Source organism: Diachasma alloeum, unplaced genomic scaffold, assembly GCF_001412515.2.
Source record: "Diachasma alloeum isolate Michigan unplaced genomic scaffold, Dall2.0 Dall_scaffold_00206, whole genome shotgun sequence".
NCBI lineage: Eukaryota > Metazoa > Arthropoda > Insecta > Hymenoptera > Braconidae > Diachasma > Diachasma alloeum.
The window spans coordinates 1888880-1903508 of NW_021680371.1; the positions used below are offsets into that span (position 1 = coordinate 1888880).

Here is a 14629-nt window from a genome sequence, read left to right on the forward strand (position 1 = left end):
GATGTCAGACAAGATATGAATGTTTTTTTGAGCTCAAATGAAAGAGCGGGTCGAGAAATGGCGTGCAGAAGTCTTTAAAGATGACAAATCTCTCGAAAGGATGTCTGTTTTCAATTGAAAAGCGCAATTGTGACAACATTGTCCAGTGGGGTCTATGAGTCTCCCCTGGTTCAAAACCATCTTTAGAGGTCCTAGCACGCCATTTCTTGACCCGCTCTTTCGTTTGAGCCCAATAAACATGCATATCTTGTCTGACATCTTTGCTACAAACTCGGGCCTTCAACTCGGGTTTTCAATTGAAGCCCCGAGTTGTAGACACGAGTTATTTCTACGTTCCGTTCCGTAAAATTTGTCAATCGTTGGGGAAAAATTACGGAACCACTTGTTTTTCCCACAGCGGTGAGTCATTNTAGAGGTCCTAGCACGCCATTTCTTGACCCGCTCTTTCGTTTGAGCCCAATAAACATGCATATCTTGTCTGACATCTTTGCTACAAACTCGGGCCTTCAACTCGGGTTTTCAATTGAAGCCCCGAGTTGTAGACACGAGTTATTTCTACGTTCCGTTCCGTAAAATTTGTCAATCGTTGGGGAAAAATTACGGAACCACTTGTTTTTCCCACAGCGGTGAGTCATTAGACGGGTGGTTAATTTTTACGGAATAAATCGTAGAATTTACGTGGCGATTCGTACAATTTCAGTTCCAACTCACACTTTTTATTGAATTTTACTTCGCTTGCGGATTACGTTTCGAAACGTAATTTTCACGTTTTTTGGTCATTTTTATTGAACTTTTCTCCCCGTGCATAAATATCTTAACCGCTCATTATCTGCATTTTCTGCTTCAGTATCTTCGAAATTTGAAGAACTTAACATCCATCACAATACGCAGTTTTCATCTGGATGATGCAATGGAAACTATAATAAATCAAAACGCTAATGTCGACTCCCTCTCCCTCGCCGATTGCACGATTAGTGGAACATTCTTTATCACTGCTCTCACAAATTTGCAGTACCTAAATCTCCAGAATGTCTTAGCTGTCGACAACTCTTTTCTAGACCCATTATCAAGAACTTGCCGGAAGTTGGTGCATCTAGTTCTCGCGTTCTGCAGCCGTATCGACGATAACGGGGTCATGCACTTGTGGAGATTACCCGAACTCAAGGTTCTTAGTCTGGACAGCATGTGCCTCATCACAGATGGTTCTCTCATCGGATTACGCACTCTGAGAGAATTGAGTTGTGAGCATTGTAGGGGCATAAGGAATGGGGAAGTCATCACTCTTCTGAGAATTGCCCCTGACCTGCGTGTTTTGAACTTGATAGGGACCGGCATTACTCGCGATGTGCTCTTTGAAACGCACGAAGTTACAAAGCGCAGAGCCAACGGTTTGTCACTCAAGATGTTTGTCGACACCTCCGTCACCGCCAATTGGATCGCGAACAATGACTCCCCTTTGCTGATAGTCGAAACTCCAGATGATGCCAGGCATCCACGCAGGCCTCGGGGAGAACGAGTTTATGATGACGACGATGATTACAATTCTAGTTATGAGTTTCAGTACGAGTACGGGTCGGATTCCGAGTCCAACGAAGATGAGGATACGTCTGATTCAGATGATTGATTGAAAACAGAATCCGATCCTACTAAAATGCGGTGGCCGACAAAGGGGATGAGGAACAAGAAAATTTTCCCAGAAGAATTGTAGTTTTTCTTTGATATTTCATCGAGGGAATTTTTGAAAGGGAGTTTTCCACTATAATTGGCAATTCTATTTTTTAAAAATGTGCTTTTGAGGCTAGGGAGGATTTTGAAGGGACCAGATGAACATGAGTGGTTGTGTGCACAATTTGAGTTCTATGAGTATGCGTCCGTCCTTAAAAGATATTTTATACTCATTATTGTACGTATCAAGTTCGATAATTCTGTAATTTGTATACTTAAACCTGATGATATTGTGGATTGAGCTAATAACGGTATTGTACGAGTAAGACTGCTCTGATTGAAAAAAAATTGTTATCCATTGAACCAAATTTCATGAATAAATTTATATAATTCGTAGTGGGAATTTTGCAATTCAGTTTTTTAGGAGTTGATACATTCATGCCCTTCTTACTCATTTTAACTATACAGGGTGTTCGACGACCGATCCTTTTCCGTCGAGGGTATTGAAGAGGGTGATTCCATTTCCAGGAAGTGGAAAGTTCTCCTTCCACTTTTGGATTTGAGCATTCTTTCTCCGCTTTTTGGAAAATGATTTTGGGCGCGATAGGGCAAAAAGGGGGAGTATATTAAAATGAAATGAAAAATGAAATGAAAAAAAAATTGGAACAATTGTAGGGGAGGTTAGGGTAAAACGTACCACTGAGAGAAAAATTAATAATTTTTTTTTCTTCCCTTCAAATCAGGAAAACTGAATGTATTGAATTAAAAGTGAGTTTCTTGAATCGTAACTGTCACAGGGGTTTTATAGACAAGAAGTGTCGTTGAACCGCAATTTGATCAGATTTGCTAATCACTTCAAACCACAAATGACTTTGAATTTATGAAAAATGAATTTTGAAGAATTAACCATTTTCGGTCAGGGTCCGTTATGCCGTAGGGGTCCATTTTTCCCTACTTTTCCCTAAAAATAAATATACGCTCCTAAAATCAGTAGAAATAGACAAATTCTTTTCATTCGGATTTTTTCCGATCTCAGTACAGAATTTCAACAAAAAATAAATTGAAAAAGATTGCGAAGAGATTGGAAAGTATTCACGAACAAATGGACTGTGAAATATCTACTTTCGGTTGGAATATCTCAAATAAAACAGTTTGATAGATTCGGCTACGGAAATCCAAGTGGAAAAATCATCAAGGATAAAAAAAAATTATTATTTAATTGTATAAGGAAAAAAAAATTATGTTCTATTTACTGTAATAACCGCAACGTCATTCTTGAGCCCCCGAAAATAAACGTATGCTCCTAAAATCAGTAGAAATAGACCAAAAGATAAAAATGTCAGACCAATAATAAAGTGCTCAGTCATTTATTTGATTACAATAAATAGAATAAATAAATAAATACATAAATAGATAAATAATCGAATGCAAAAAATGATTTCCTCCGTTAATTAAAGTAACTACTCTTCATGACTTTCTCAATAAATTTTTTATAATGGAACACATTGACGTACAAGGCTTCTGCTCCAACCTCGCAATCAGAAGCTGATGCAATCCCAACGATAACATCGTTAATGATTAGGGGACTTCCACTATCACCCTAAAAAAATAAGTTTGTGGATTATAAAGCTGACTGTCTTCAATTGTAAATTTCCATTTGAAGAGAGTCCACTTAGCGGCAATAATATCATAATTTTTCGTATGATTTAGTATTCGGCTCAGTAGTAGCAGCAGTAGTGGGTTTTACGCTCAGAGAAAAGTTTTCTAATATGTAGACCATATTCACTTGAGAGAACTAATTTATTTTCAATGGCTTAAATCTCAAAATGTTTACGGTTCACGGAACTCAAATAAATTCTTATTTATCACTATCGTTGCGCATTATATCATGGATATATTACATATCGAAGTATTGGAACTGCATTACAAAAAATCATGAAAACAATAAATCCTTGGAGATTGACGATTCTTCTACGCGATTTGACCGAGTTCATGTGCGACAAAATCATACGTCAGTACAAGAATATTTTAAAACATGAGACGTTTTTCGAGCCTCGTGAGTTGAGATGCCTGGGAGAATCGAACAATTGAAGAAAAATTGCTTGTCTCAGGAAAATATGTTTCAGATATTAGAATTTGTTTTCTCAGTGTAATTGTCAATTAACAGAATTCGCTCTTTTCGTACAGACGGCTACCATTAATAATAAATTCTATATTCATCTTCTTACCCCACATATCGTTGCTCTTGGATTCACTCCGCACAATATGTCTCTCCATGGCTGAGTCACGAATTTCTGGCAGATTTCATCCTTGATTACCAAATCCAATCTTTGAAGTTGATTCGGAAGTTTGGTGTAATCTTTATCCCAGACTGAATTTATTTTTCCCAAGCCAATGGCCGTACCAATTGATCCGTCAACGTAATCTTCAGTTGGCAATTTCAGCGCTTTCAATCGAATCCCATCAAGATTGAGTTTGTTCTTCAACTGAAAATAGGAAACAATTGATATGACTGGAGTGATAAACGGATGAGAATTCATGAAAATAATCAGGAGTAATACGAATGAAAGAATTCAATAGATTTCGAATTTCTGTTCGAATTTTTCGCTTGATATTTTTTCTATTAGAATTATTGAGGACAAAATTTACAAGTTTGTTCCGCTGGATTTTGTTTTATGTATTACAGAATCCGAGTGGACAAAACTCAGAAAATTGATGCCCAACCAGTCTTATAGAAAAAATCTCAAGAGAAAATTTCAAACAGAAAGTCGAAATCTATTGACTTTTTCTTATATTGACTATGCAATAGAATCAGCGAAAAAAACGAATAGAATTTTTCAATAGAATTCCCATAGAATTCCAATAGAATTTTCTAGCGAATGCGCTAGGTTTTCTATTGAATGTTTTCATTCGTGAATAGTAGAAGTGCTGCAAAATTACTAGGTATTACCGATGATTATTTTGCGTAGAGAGCGATGAGCCAAATTTTCTTGCAAGATTTGTCACATCCTTTCTATGCAGAGGAGATTCAACTAAATACCCAATAAATTCGGGAGCACGAGTGATAATTATCAGATTATTCTTTTCGTTCGGATTTTGCCCGATCTCAGTGCAGAATGTCAACAAAAAATAAATTGAAAGAGATTGCGAAGTATTCACGAGCAAATGGACTGTGAAATATCTAATTTCGGTTGAAATATCTCAAATAAAACAGTGTGATAGATTCGGCTACGGAAGTTCGAGCGAAAAAATCATCAAGAATAAAAAAATCATTATTTAATTATATAAGGAACAAAAATTATGCACGAGTGATAATTATCAGATTATTCTTTTCGCTCGGATTTTGCCCGATCTCAGTGCAGAATGTCAACAAAAAATAAATTGAAAGAGATTGCGAAGTATTCACGAGCAAATGGACTGTGAAATATCTAATTTCGGTTGAAATATCTCAAATAAAACAGTGTGATAGATTCGGCTACGGAAGTTCGAGCGAAAAAATCATCAAGAATAAAAAAATCATTATTTAATTATATAAAGAACAAAAATTATGTTCTATTTACTGTAATAACCGCAACGTCATTCTTGAGCCCCCGACCAGGTGTATATGCTACAAAATCGGGGTGAAGTTGAAACGACCTCACTTCACTGATAATAGCATTAGAATCGTCTCTCCAAGTTAATCCACTTGCAACGTAGAAACGAGATCCCGGTTTGGATAAACAATGACCAGCAGTGAGTACATGTATAGGGCTGATTATGGTGCCACCACAGAAGTGTCCATATTCATCTCTCAACGAGGCGAAGTACGGGAATTCACCCGCTCTTGCAGTGACTCCTCCAACAATTCCCCTCCAAGGATTCAGAACATGAGCATTCGTTCCTGCGCATTTTCAAAATTAGAACTTTTACAGAATAAAGTATTCGAAAGACTCACCAATGAATATCGAAGGCAATAGCAGGACAATATATAATGCAGTATACATTTTTGAATGCACGGGAATTCAATGAAAATATAATTAGTAGGTGAGAGAATCTCTCTCGAGTGTAGACGCTTGATAACTGAGGTCAAGAATTCATTTCAGGACATTTTATACAGGCCATTGAGTCATTCCATTTTCCTCTGTAATCTTCCGGCTGTAATTACATCTGAGGAGTTTGACTGAACTTCCGCACTTTGCACGTCCACAAATGCTCCGATTTTTGACGTCACAATGAATAGGTAATGAGTCAATGGATTTTCTCTATCGTAGTACAGGAAAGTAGTGATAGAAACTTTTCCGGTGATATCTTTGTCGATGTCTTATTGACGTTGAAAACAACATCACACACGGAAACAAATGTTCAGTAAAAATTACGGAACTCACAATTCGCTCGCCGATTACGGAATCGACTCAGAAAATTTAAGTGACGTAATTAAGGTATCGTATTTTTTCACAGGAAATTCAGATAAAAATTACGGAACGCTCTAGAAAAATTCCGTGACAGCTCCGTAAAATTTCCTACAACCACACATCTCAATTCTAAAATATTTTAATGTAAAAACCACTTGAATTGATTTGGGAACTATTTTTTTTATATGAACCAATTACCCCCATCTTTCGGATGATTATAAAATCTCTTGGATTTCCTTTTTTAATGTAAAAAATGAATGCCGTAAGAAGGACGGCGGAGCTCAATATGTACCAAAAATTTTAAATGAGGCAATGGCTAGGAGCCGGATAGCCCAGTTGGCAGAGCACCCGAACCGATACCCTGTTATGATTATTATAATAATCAATTAGCGTTCGCATATCATAAAATCTTTTTTTTTTATTACCCTTCTCTATGCCAATAATTTAATGTCTTTTTTTAAAAACACCTAGTGCATCTCACCCATTTAAATTTTATTTAGGCATAATAGTTGTAAACAAATAGCGATCGCATGTGACAATAGGCATAATTTAAAAAAAATTTTTTCCCATGGATATTTTACTAATAGATAAAAACAACAAAATAGAGAATCAAAATTCTCTTAATAAAGTTTAAACTCGAGATCTGCTAATTAGCTATAAATTTACATATTAAATCTAAATACTGTACATTAATTTTTTTCAACTATTTTTTATGTATGTAAATATTGTAAATAAATTTTGTTATCTGAATAAAAAAATTGTTAAACAAAAAAAAGCAGAGCACTCGATGCATAATCGGAAGGTCCCGGATTCAAATCCCGGTCTGGACTATCCATTTTTTCAGTAAAAATTTTCTGGTTATTCAGATTGAGAATAATTCCGGTTCCCCTTCTACCTCAACCAAATCCCATCCAATCATTTCCTATGACGTCACAAAGATGTGAAAGGCTATATAAATTTCCTTCATTAATGTATTTCTTGGAATCTTCAGATTTTTTTTTCTTAGTGTGAGATATCATAAGAAAATTGACAATTATGATGCAAAGAATAATTTCTGCATATAGAGAATTTGAAAAACCGCGTATTTTTTTAACGACTAACCTCACGCGACTCATTGATCACACTGAGAGAAATATTCAATGAAAATTACGTATCTTTTCCGTAATTCCAGAGCGAAATGTGAATGTAGGAAATTTTACGGAACTGTCACGGGATTTTTCCGGAGCGTTCCGTAATTTTCATTTGAATCTCCTGTGAAAAATTATGATACCGTCACTTAAATCTTCTGAGTCGATTCCGTAACCGGTGAGTGAATTGTGAGTTCCGTAATTTTTACTGAACATTTCTCTCCGTGCAATCAGAATTGCAGACGAGCGGTCGGACACTTTCGATAGATTTCGATATTTTGATCAATATAAAACAACTTCTCGATACTTTCATCTTTTATAGATTTGAATATTTGAAATACAATTCATGTTTGTTAGAAATGAAATCTATATCCGTTTAAGAAACTAGAGGAATCTCTTTTTTTAGGCATCAAAATACAGGAGTGAAATTATGGAACTCATATTTTTGATACATTCGCACTGCTTTTCAGTAAAAAACTTGATATATAGGGTTATCGCATGAATTCGGGTGGAAAAAAATTATCGTTATGGTAATTACCACTTGCGCACCCGATAAAATACCAGCTTACACGATTAGCCGGAATTGCATTCGTTGGTCGAAGTACTGAATACTTGAATTGCCATTTAGTCTCTTGAAAGGAATTCAAAAGATGATATGTCAACTACTTTTATAAACGTGGATAGCATGGATTTATAGACCTGCACATTAATTTTTTCTTTATCAATTTTAAGAGGATAATAAAGTTGTATTTAGTTCTTCATTTGAGAAATAATTACTTCGGACAATGGCATTGTTCGGAAAATACACGGCCTTCGTTTTATTGTTGACTGTTGTTGCTTATTTTTCGATCGCAGTTGTATGTGAATTGACCGCAGTCATTGAAACGGATAGAGGACCTGTTGTGGGGGAAATCTTGCGGACAGTGATGAATTCAGTTCCTTACGGTTCATTCAGGGGAATTCCGTATGCTAGACCACCGATCAATGATCTTCGATTTCAGGTGAATATAAATTTCAGATTGTTTTTTTATTTCTCCAAAATGTGTCAGCGAAATGATTTCCTGGATTGATTTACATCGCTTGGAGATGAATAAGTTTTTTGATGAAAAACTATTGAAATTTTTGATAATTTTGAACGTTCATTCTCGATATTTGTCGACGATTGTGGAGAAAGTATTGAAGATTCTGTTTAAAATTGTGAGGACTATATTCTTCAATGAGAATCTTGATTGACTTTAGCCTCCTGAAGAGGCTGAACCATGGGTACATGTTCTCGAAGCAACAGCAGAAGGTAACCAATGCCCACAGATGGATTTTATCAAAGATACCTTCAGTGGTAATGAGGACTGCCTGTACTTGAACGTCTACACGCCTAAGGTTTTTCATTTATTCTACCTTTTTATTTCCTCATCGTGAAATCTACACACGGAAAAAGGTTGAGGAAAAATTACTAAAAAAGTTAAGTAATCGCGTCGAGTGAAATGCAGTTCGGCATATTTTTGACTCCATATCGAGGAACAAATGCGAAATGAATAGTGATTTTTCCTCTGACTCCTTTTTTGGGGACGGGGAGAAATATTCAGTGAAAATTAAGGAACAATTCACCTAATCCGCGACTGGGAATCGTTTTCCGGCAATTTTTATAGGAATGGAAGAGAAGAAATCTGAAACGTTCAGTGAATTTTCAGGTTCATCACCGAACAAAGTACGAAATGGTCACGTAATTTTCCCCGAAGAAGGAAAATCTTACAGAAACTTCCCTTGTTATTAACTTATTATGCCTTCAAAATAAAAAATTCTTGAACGTTCAACAATTTTTATGAAGCTGGTGAGTTATTTCTACGTTCCATTCCGTAAAATTTCTCAATCGTTGAGGAAAAATTACGGAACGAGTTGTTGTCCCCACAGCGGTGAGTCATCAGACGGGTGGTTAATTTTTACGGAACAAATCGTAGAATTTACGTGGCGATGAGTACAATTTCAGTTCCGACTCACACTTTTTATTGAATTTTAATTCGCTCGCGGATTACATTTCGAAACGTAATTTTTACGTTTTTTTTCTGGTAGTTTTTATTGAATTTTTCTCTCCGTGTGAAGATTTACGAAAAATACTTCAGGTATTTTTCATACATATTACATACATATGCACATTTTCAAAAAACAGCATATCTTCACGCTAAATAAATTTACAATCGTACCTAATTCTTCCTTTTTCTCAACTTCTGCCAGCCATAACGGCCACAAAACGCGATATGAATTCAAAAATTTTTCATTGCAGGAAACGTAAATAAGTTTCTTTGAGCGGCTAAGGTTTCGAACTCTCAAGGAGTTCTTCATCAGGGCTATAATTCTTCTATATGTCCATAAGATGTAAAGGACCAGTAGAGTTCTGTCACTAAAAATACTTTTGTAATGACTGAATTTCAATTATCGCCTCCATAACTACTGCTATCATTCAAAAAAAGCTGAAGAGAAGGGCTGCACTTTTTTATATCTTCACATTTCATAACATTCTATGTCATTCCCAGGTAAAATTAAAAGATCGTCAAAATCAATGATGTCCCAAAAAATGAAAACAGACGGTTTTGCAAGAAACCAGGACAATTACGTACCTTGGAATTGATTTGTTGAAAAAATTATGCTTTTGTTAAACATTGAGAAAAAAATGAAATCAGAACAATGTTACAAGTACTTGGTAAACTACCAGATCAGGACTTAAATTCTAAAATGAGAATCGATCCAATTTCCTGTTCTAAAAGATAAAGCTTGAAGATTGAAGGGTTCGAAATGATAATTAGTTATAAGTTCAATCTGACTAAATCATATGTGCTATTCTTAAACAGCGAGAACTCACTGATCGCAATAATACATTGAACAATAACACAAGCTAAATTAAAGTGAAAGTTGAAGAGTTGATGAAGTAACCAAAAAAGGAAATAAAAGGAAAAAGAAGGGGAAACTTGAAAAACAAAAGAAAAATAATGTTCAAGAAAAAAACGTACTTGGTGCTCTTCAAATGCCCACGAGTGTTTACTTAAACCACTGCGCGCATGCATCAAGTACGTTTTTTAAAAAACTTTGAACAATTCTTGTGGTGTTGAAGAAAATTTCTGGTTATTTCCGATATAATTTATAAAGATTTATGATGAAATTTCTGAGGATTCATGAGAAAATTCCAGTGCCAGCACTGGATTTTTTTCTTGGCTGTTCCCTTTTGCCGTACGTGCAGTAAAATTCTTCAAAGAATTTCTGTCCCTGCAGGTAAATTATGATGAAACCTCGTCAAGCGATCTACTACCGGTGATGGTATGGATCCACGGTGGAAAGTTCGCGACAGGATATGCTAATGCTTCATACTATGGTCCTGATTTTATTCTCGAAGAGAATGTCGTCATGGTGGCTGCCAATTTTCGTCTGGATATATTAGGTAGATTAAAAAGAAGCCTTGTTCTGATACATGTCGAGAAGACATATCTGACGTGCGGAATATTTTGTCAAGGTTTCCTGGCACTGAATATTCCCGAAGCATCTGAAAATCTCCAACTGAAGGATCAAGTTCTGGTGCTCAAGTGGGTTCAACGGAATATTCAAAAATTCGGAGGTGATCCGAACAGGGTGACGATATTCGGCTGCAGCTCTGGTGGTGTTGATGTTGATCTCCACATGATTTCAGACGCTTCGAGAGGTAGTGTATTGTTGCATATCCCCCTCGAATCCTAATTCAATTGTCTATCACCTGGAGGACATCAAGAAGTCCCCTTGATAAAGACTATCTTTTGGGTCCAGCGAGCCCTTCTAAATTCTTTAGCTCCGGGGATTAGAATTCTCCTAACCAGCACTTACGCTGGCGCCCCACTCCTGGCAGTGAGAGACCAATAGCGCTGCAGTTGGAGAGACGCAAGTAGGGCCGTCGGTGGGGGAAAAGCCAGGGAATCTACTGGTGGGGGAACGATTCTCCTCGCGCGGTGGGGCAGTGAGAATTTACGCGGGCTTCGGAGGAGTAATGGTGCTTGTCTCTCTATCTTTGAGTCAGGATATAACTATAACAAATAGAAGAAGAAGAAGAACTCACGCGGGCGAGCACTGGTTCTGTAACATTTCATCCGCGGATAAAATTTCCGCGACAAAATAACCGACAATTTATCAGTTGACAATTTTCCCAGCACAAATTTCTCCACATCCATTATATCCGAGGCCCAAATTTCATCTCCTTCTGAAAGTATTTAAAGTGCAAAGAAGCAAAAAACAGTACTCAGAATTCATAGAGCACATTTAAGCCGCAATATTCAATTTGATAACACACAAAACAAACGTTTCACATAAAATTACAATGCTTTCATAAATGCACGATATTCTCGTTAATTTATGAATATACATTATACTATTCACTTACGTGCAAATTAACTCATAAATACAGGGGAAATTAATTTGCAATTCTACGCATTTAAGCATTCGTTTCGCTTCATCTGCGGTGATAATACAGATAGGGATACATTACGAAGTAGTGAGTTTGATTCAAATCGATAAGAGGGGGTCATCGGAAACCCTCGCTGGCTACTTTATCATCCGAAATGGTAAACTCAGGAAATAACAGACAACTTATCAACGGATACAATATTCCAAGAATAAATTGCCGGCAGATCAGATGTCAACAATACAGTTATCGCTGGAAAACTTGTTTTCGGTTTTGAAATTTTGTCGCGAGAAATTTGTATGCGAATGAAAAACCGTTACCCTTAGGGAGGATTCCCTGTAACATCGATATTCGATTCTATCTTTGGAGATATTGAGCAAGACACTTGGTCATATTCTCTTTTAGTGTCTAATTAACAAACCGCCCCAACCATCTGATTAACCCTCGATCACTCGCTTAATGAGCACGGCACCGCCCGTTTTCATTTTTTTTATATTTTAGTTTATTACGTTTATCGAAGCTTAAAAAATCTAAAAAAATTAGCGTTCCTAGTTCAATCCTTTTACTAACTGTTGGCGTTGTCCGTTTTTTCTCGGCAAATTTGTTTAACTAAAAAAAGAAAAGAAACGTCGAATGGACTGAAAAGCGGCGTCGCGCCGCCCGGTACGAGTGAGTCTCTGTCGGCCCCGCGAGGGACAGTGTTGCTATATTCGCTGCCATACTTGAAAGGCGCGCATAGCGGTAAGCGCCAAGGTGGCAACAGCGCGCTCGATTTAACCCCGCGGCGCTGCGCTAACCGTGGCACGGATGAAGGCTCGCAGCCGAGCGCAAGTGACCGAGAGTTAATTAGTATTGTGTCTTCATTCATCGCGGATTATAACTGTATCATGCGAACCAGAATCAAAGAGACCTAATTTTGCGAGATGAATTCTTCCATAATTTCAGGATTATTCCACGGAGCTATAGCAATGAGTTCTGCTCCCTGGAGTGCCTGGACCTTCTTGACACGAAATCAAAGTGAGACTCGTGCCTTTCATCTCGGGAAAGTCCTAGGAATTGATACGGAGGATAAAACTACGCTCTATCGTGAATTAATGAAAAAAACGCCTGAGGACTTGGTGACTGGAGGCGAAAAATTGTTACCGAATTTGATACATGTATATTATTATGCATTGATTTAGCACGAATGAAAAAAATGTCATGAAAAAACAGCGAATTAGATGGAAAATTCTATCGTATTTCTATTGAATTTCTTTTTAACATTGTATTAAATTTTGGTTGATTTTATTGAAGAATTCGACAGCTTTACTGGGCGTTTTTTATAGGATGTTCAATTGAAAGCATTTTGTTGGAAAAATAAGTAGAATCTCATCTTTCTGTACAACTTTTTCTATTGAGATGGTTTTCCATACGAATTTCTATATTAATGTTCTAAGTTTTTTCATCTTTATTTTTGTTCTTTTTTCATAAAAAAATTGAACAAGAAAACCTAAGAAATTTGAGCCGAGGAATTCCCGGAGGCTTCAAATCGAATTCTATGGATGTTTTCTATAGATGATTTTTCATTGAACATTTCTATTTAAAAAACACGCAAATAAGTTATATTATACTAAAATTTTTCAATAGAGTCGGCCAAACACTAAGAGAAAATTCAGAAGAAATTGGATTGAATTTTCTACTGCATTCGCTAGGTTTATCTATGAAATATTTTCATAAGCAGAAGCACCCGCATCGATTAATCGTTAAAAATTCCTATCGTTATCTATCAATTCCCAGGCAGATCGCAAGTTCAAACCAATAATCGAAGATGCTAGAGTGGCTGGTGTAGACGCCTTCTTAACGGAATGTCCCATCAAGAAATATAAAGCTGGAAGTTTTGCTCAAGTCCCCTTCATGAGTGGTTTCATGCGGGATGAAATGCTTTCTTTCACTACTAGTGAGAATTTTTCATAATTATTTACGAGATAGAGAAAATGAATTTGATGTTGAAAGAAAAGGAAGAAAAAATTGTTAAATAATATGTTCAATTTTCCTTCTCGAAACTGCTTGCGATTTTCAATGTTCTTCTCAGGTACGCAAAATTTACATTGGTACGTAGAACTTGCTCTCAAGCAGTTCGCGGGCTGCCATCATCCAGTGCAGGAGAAACTAACGCATCTCTATGATGAATTGTCAAAGGTCTTGCACAAGCATATATCAGAATTGCCCGTTGAATTGGTAACGCAAGCCATAAATGTGAGTTCATCAGAATACATTCATGTGTTAATTCAATGGATGATGATTGGTACATGACAATTATATTATTTTTCATTCCAGCATATCACGAATACGCTCTATAGGCCTGTAATCGACCAAAAAGTAAAGTTGGTGGCTGAAATGTCTTCAGCCCCGGCTTACTATTATCAGAATTCTTATAATGCTGAGGAATATTCATACCATCGATTACAAGCGCGCATTATCCCAAGCTTGACTGGTAATTAACAATACTGAGAAAACAAAAATTTCCTCGGAGAGAAAACAATTTTTTTTTAAAGAGAAGGTATTTGAGAAAAACAATTTTTTTTGTGAAAAAAACATTGATTCGAAGAAAATAAATCGAAAAAAAGAAAAAAAAGTTTTTTTCTGAGAAAAAAAAGTCTTGTCTGAACAAAACAAATTGTATCTTAGAGATGAAATATGATATTTCTTGATAAACTTCCCTTGAAAAAAAAGATATTTTCATTCCGAAGAGGTACACGGAGAGAAATATTCAAGAAAAATTACGGAACATTTCACGTAATCCGCAAGCGAGAATCGTTTTCAGTGAATTTCTATAGGAATATAAGAGAATAAATCTGAAACGTTCAGTAAATTTTCGGGTCTGTCACCGAAAAAATACGAAAAAGTCACGTAATTTTTCTGGAAGTTGTAAAATCTAACAGAAACTTCAAGACTTATTATGCCTCAGAACATGAAAATTCTTGGATGTTTAAGAATTTTTACGAAAAGTTCCGGAAAAATTACGGAACGTGTTGTTAAAATCTCCCCCTCAC

The 14629-nt window shown here is 36.3% G+C and overlaps 3 protein-coding genes across 3 annotated transcripts in view; 2 read left to right on the forward strand and 1 right to left on the reverse strand.

Moving 5' to 3' along the window:
• Nucleotides 1-2068, forward strand: part of LOC107036197 (F-box/LRR-repeat protein 14) — a 12370-nt gene extending 10302 nt beyond the window's left edge. The window contains exon 4 of the mRNA XM_015253978.2: nucleotides 848-2068. Coding sequence (XP_015109464.1) covers nucleotides 848-1624 — 777 coding nt within the window. The 3' untranslated portion in view covers nucleotides 1625-2068. The remainder of the gene's footprint in view (nucleotides 1-847) is intronic.
• Nucleotides 2069-3112: 1044 nt separating this feature from the next.
• Nucleotides 3113-5648, reverse strand: LOC107036120 (mite allergen Der f 3). The gene is made up of 4 exons (XM_015253860.1): nucleotides 5600-5648; nucleotides 5226-5545; nucleotides 3894-4151; nucleotides 3113-3265 (listed from the first exon to the last, which is right to left on the reverse strand). The coding sequence occupies exons 1-4, from the start codon at nucleotides 5646-5648 to the stop codon at nucleotides 3113-3115; spliced, it is 780 nt and encodes a 259-aa protein (XP_015109346.1).
• A 2320-nt stretch (nucleotides 5649-7968) lies between these two features.
• Nucleotides 7969-14629, forward strand: part of LOC107036121 (acetylcholinesterase) — a 9548-nt gene continuing 2887 nt past the window's right edge. The window contains exons 1-8 of the mRNA XM_015253861.1: nucleotides 7969-8184; nucleotides 8423-8560; nucleotides 10445-10610; nucleotides 10683-10868; nucleotides 12543-12754; nucleotides 13374-13533; nucleotides 13669-13832; nucleotides 13914-14070. Coding sequence (XP_015109347.1) covers nucleotides 7969-8184; nucleotides 8423-8560; nucleotides 10445-10610; nucleotides 10683-10868; nucleotides 12543-12754; nucleotides 13374-13533; nucleotides 13669-13832; nucleotides 13914-14070 — 1399 coding nt within the window. The remainder of the gene's footprint in view (nucleotides 8185-8422; nucleotides 8561-10444; nucleotides 10611-10682; nucleotides 10869-12542; nucleotides 12755-13373; nucleotides 13534-13668; nucleotides 13833-13913; nucleotides 14071-14629) is intronic.

What these genes read in the sequence shown, in the direction of transcription:
- LOC107036120 (XM_015253860.1), bottom strand. Translation starts at nt 5,648, where the DNA reads ATGTATACTGCATTATATATTGTCCTGCTATTGCCTTCGATATTCATT. An exon ending in ATGACGTTGCGGTTATTACA is followed by an intron (nt 4,152 to 5,225) that starts GTAAATAGAACA and finishes TCCTATTTTCAG; the next exon opens with TTGAAGAACAAACTCAATCT. An exon ending in CAAGAGCAACGATATGTGGG is followed by an intron (nt 3,266 to 3,893) that starts GTAAGAAGATGA and finishes TTATTTTTTTAG; the next exon opens with GGTGATAGTGGAAGTCCCCT.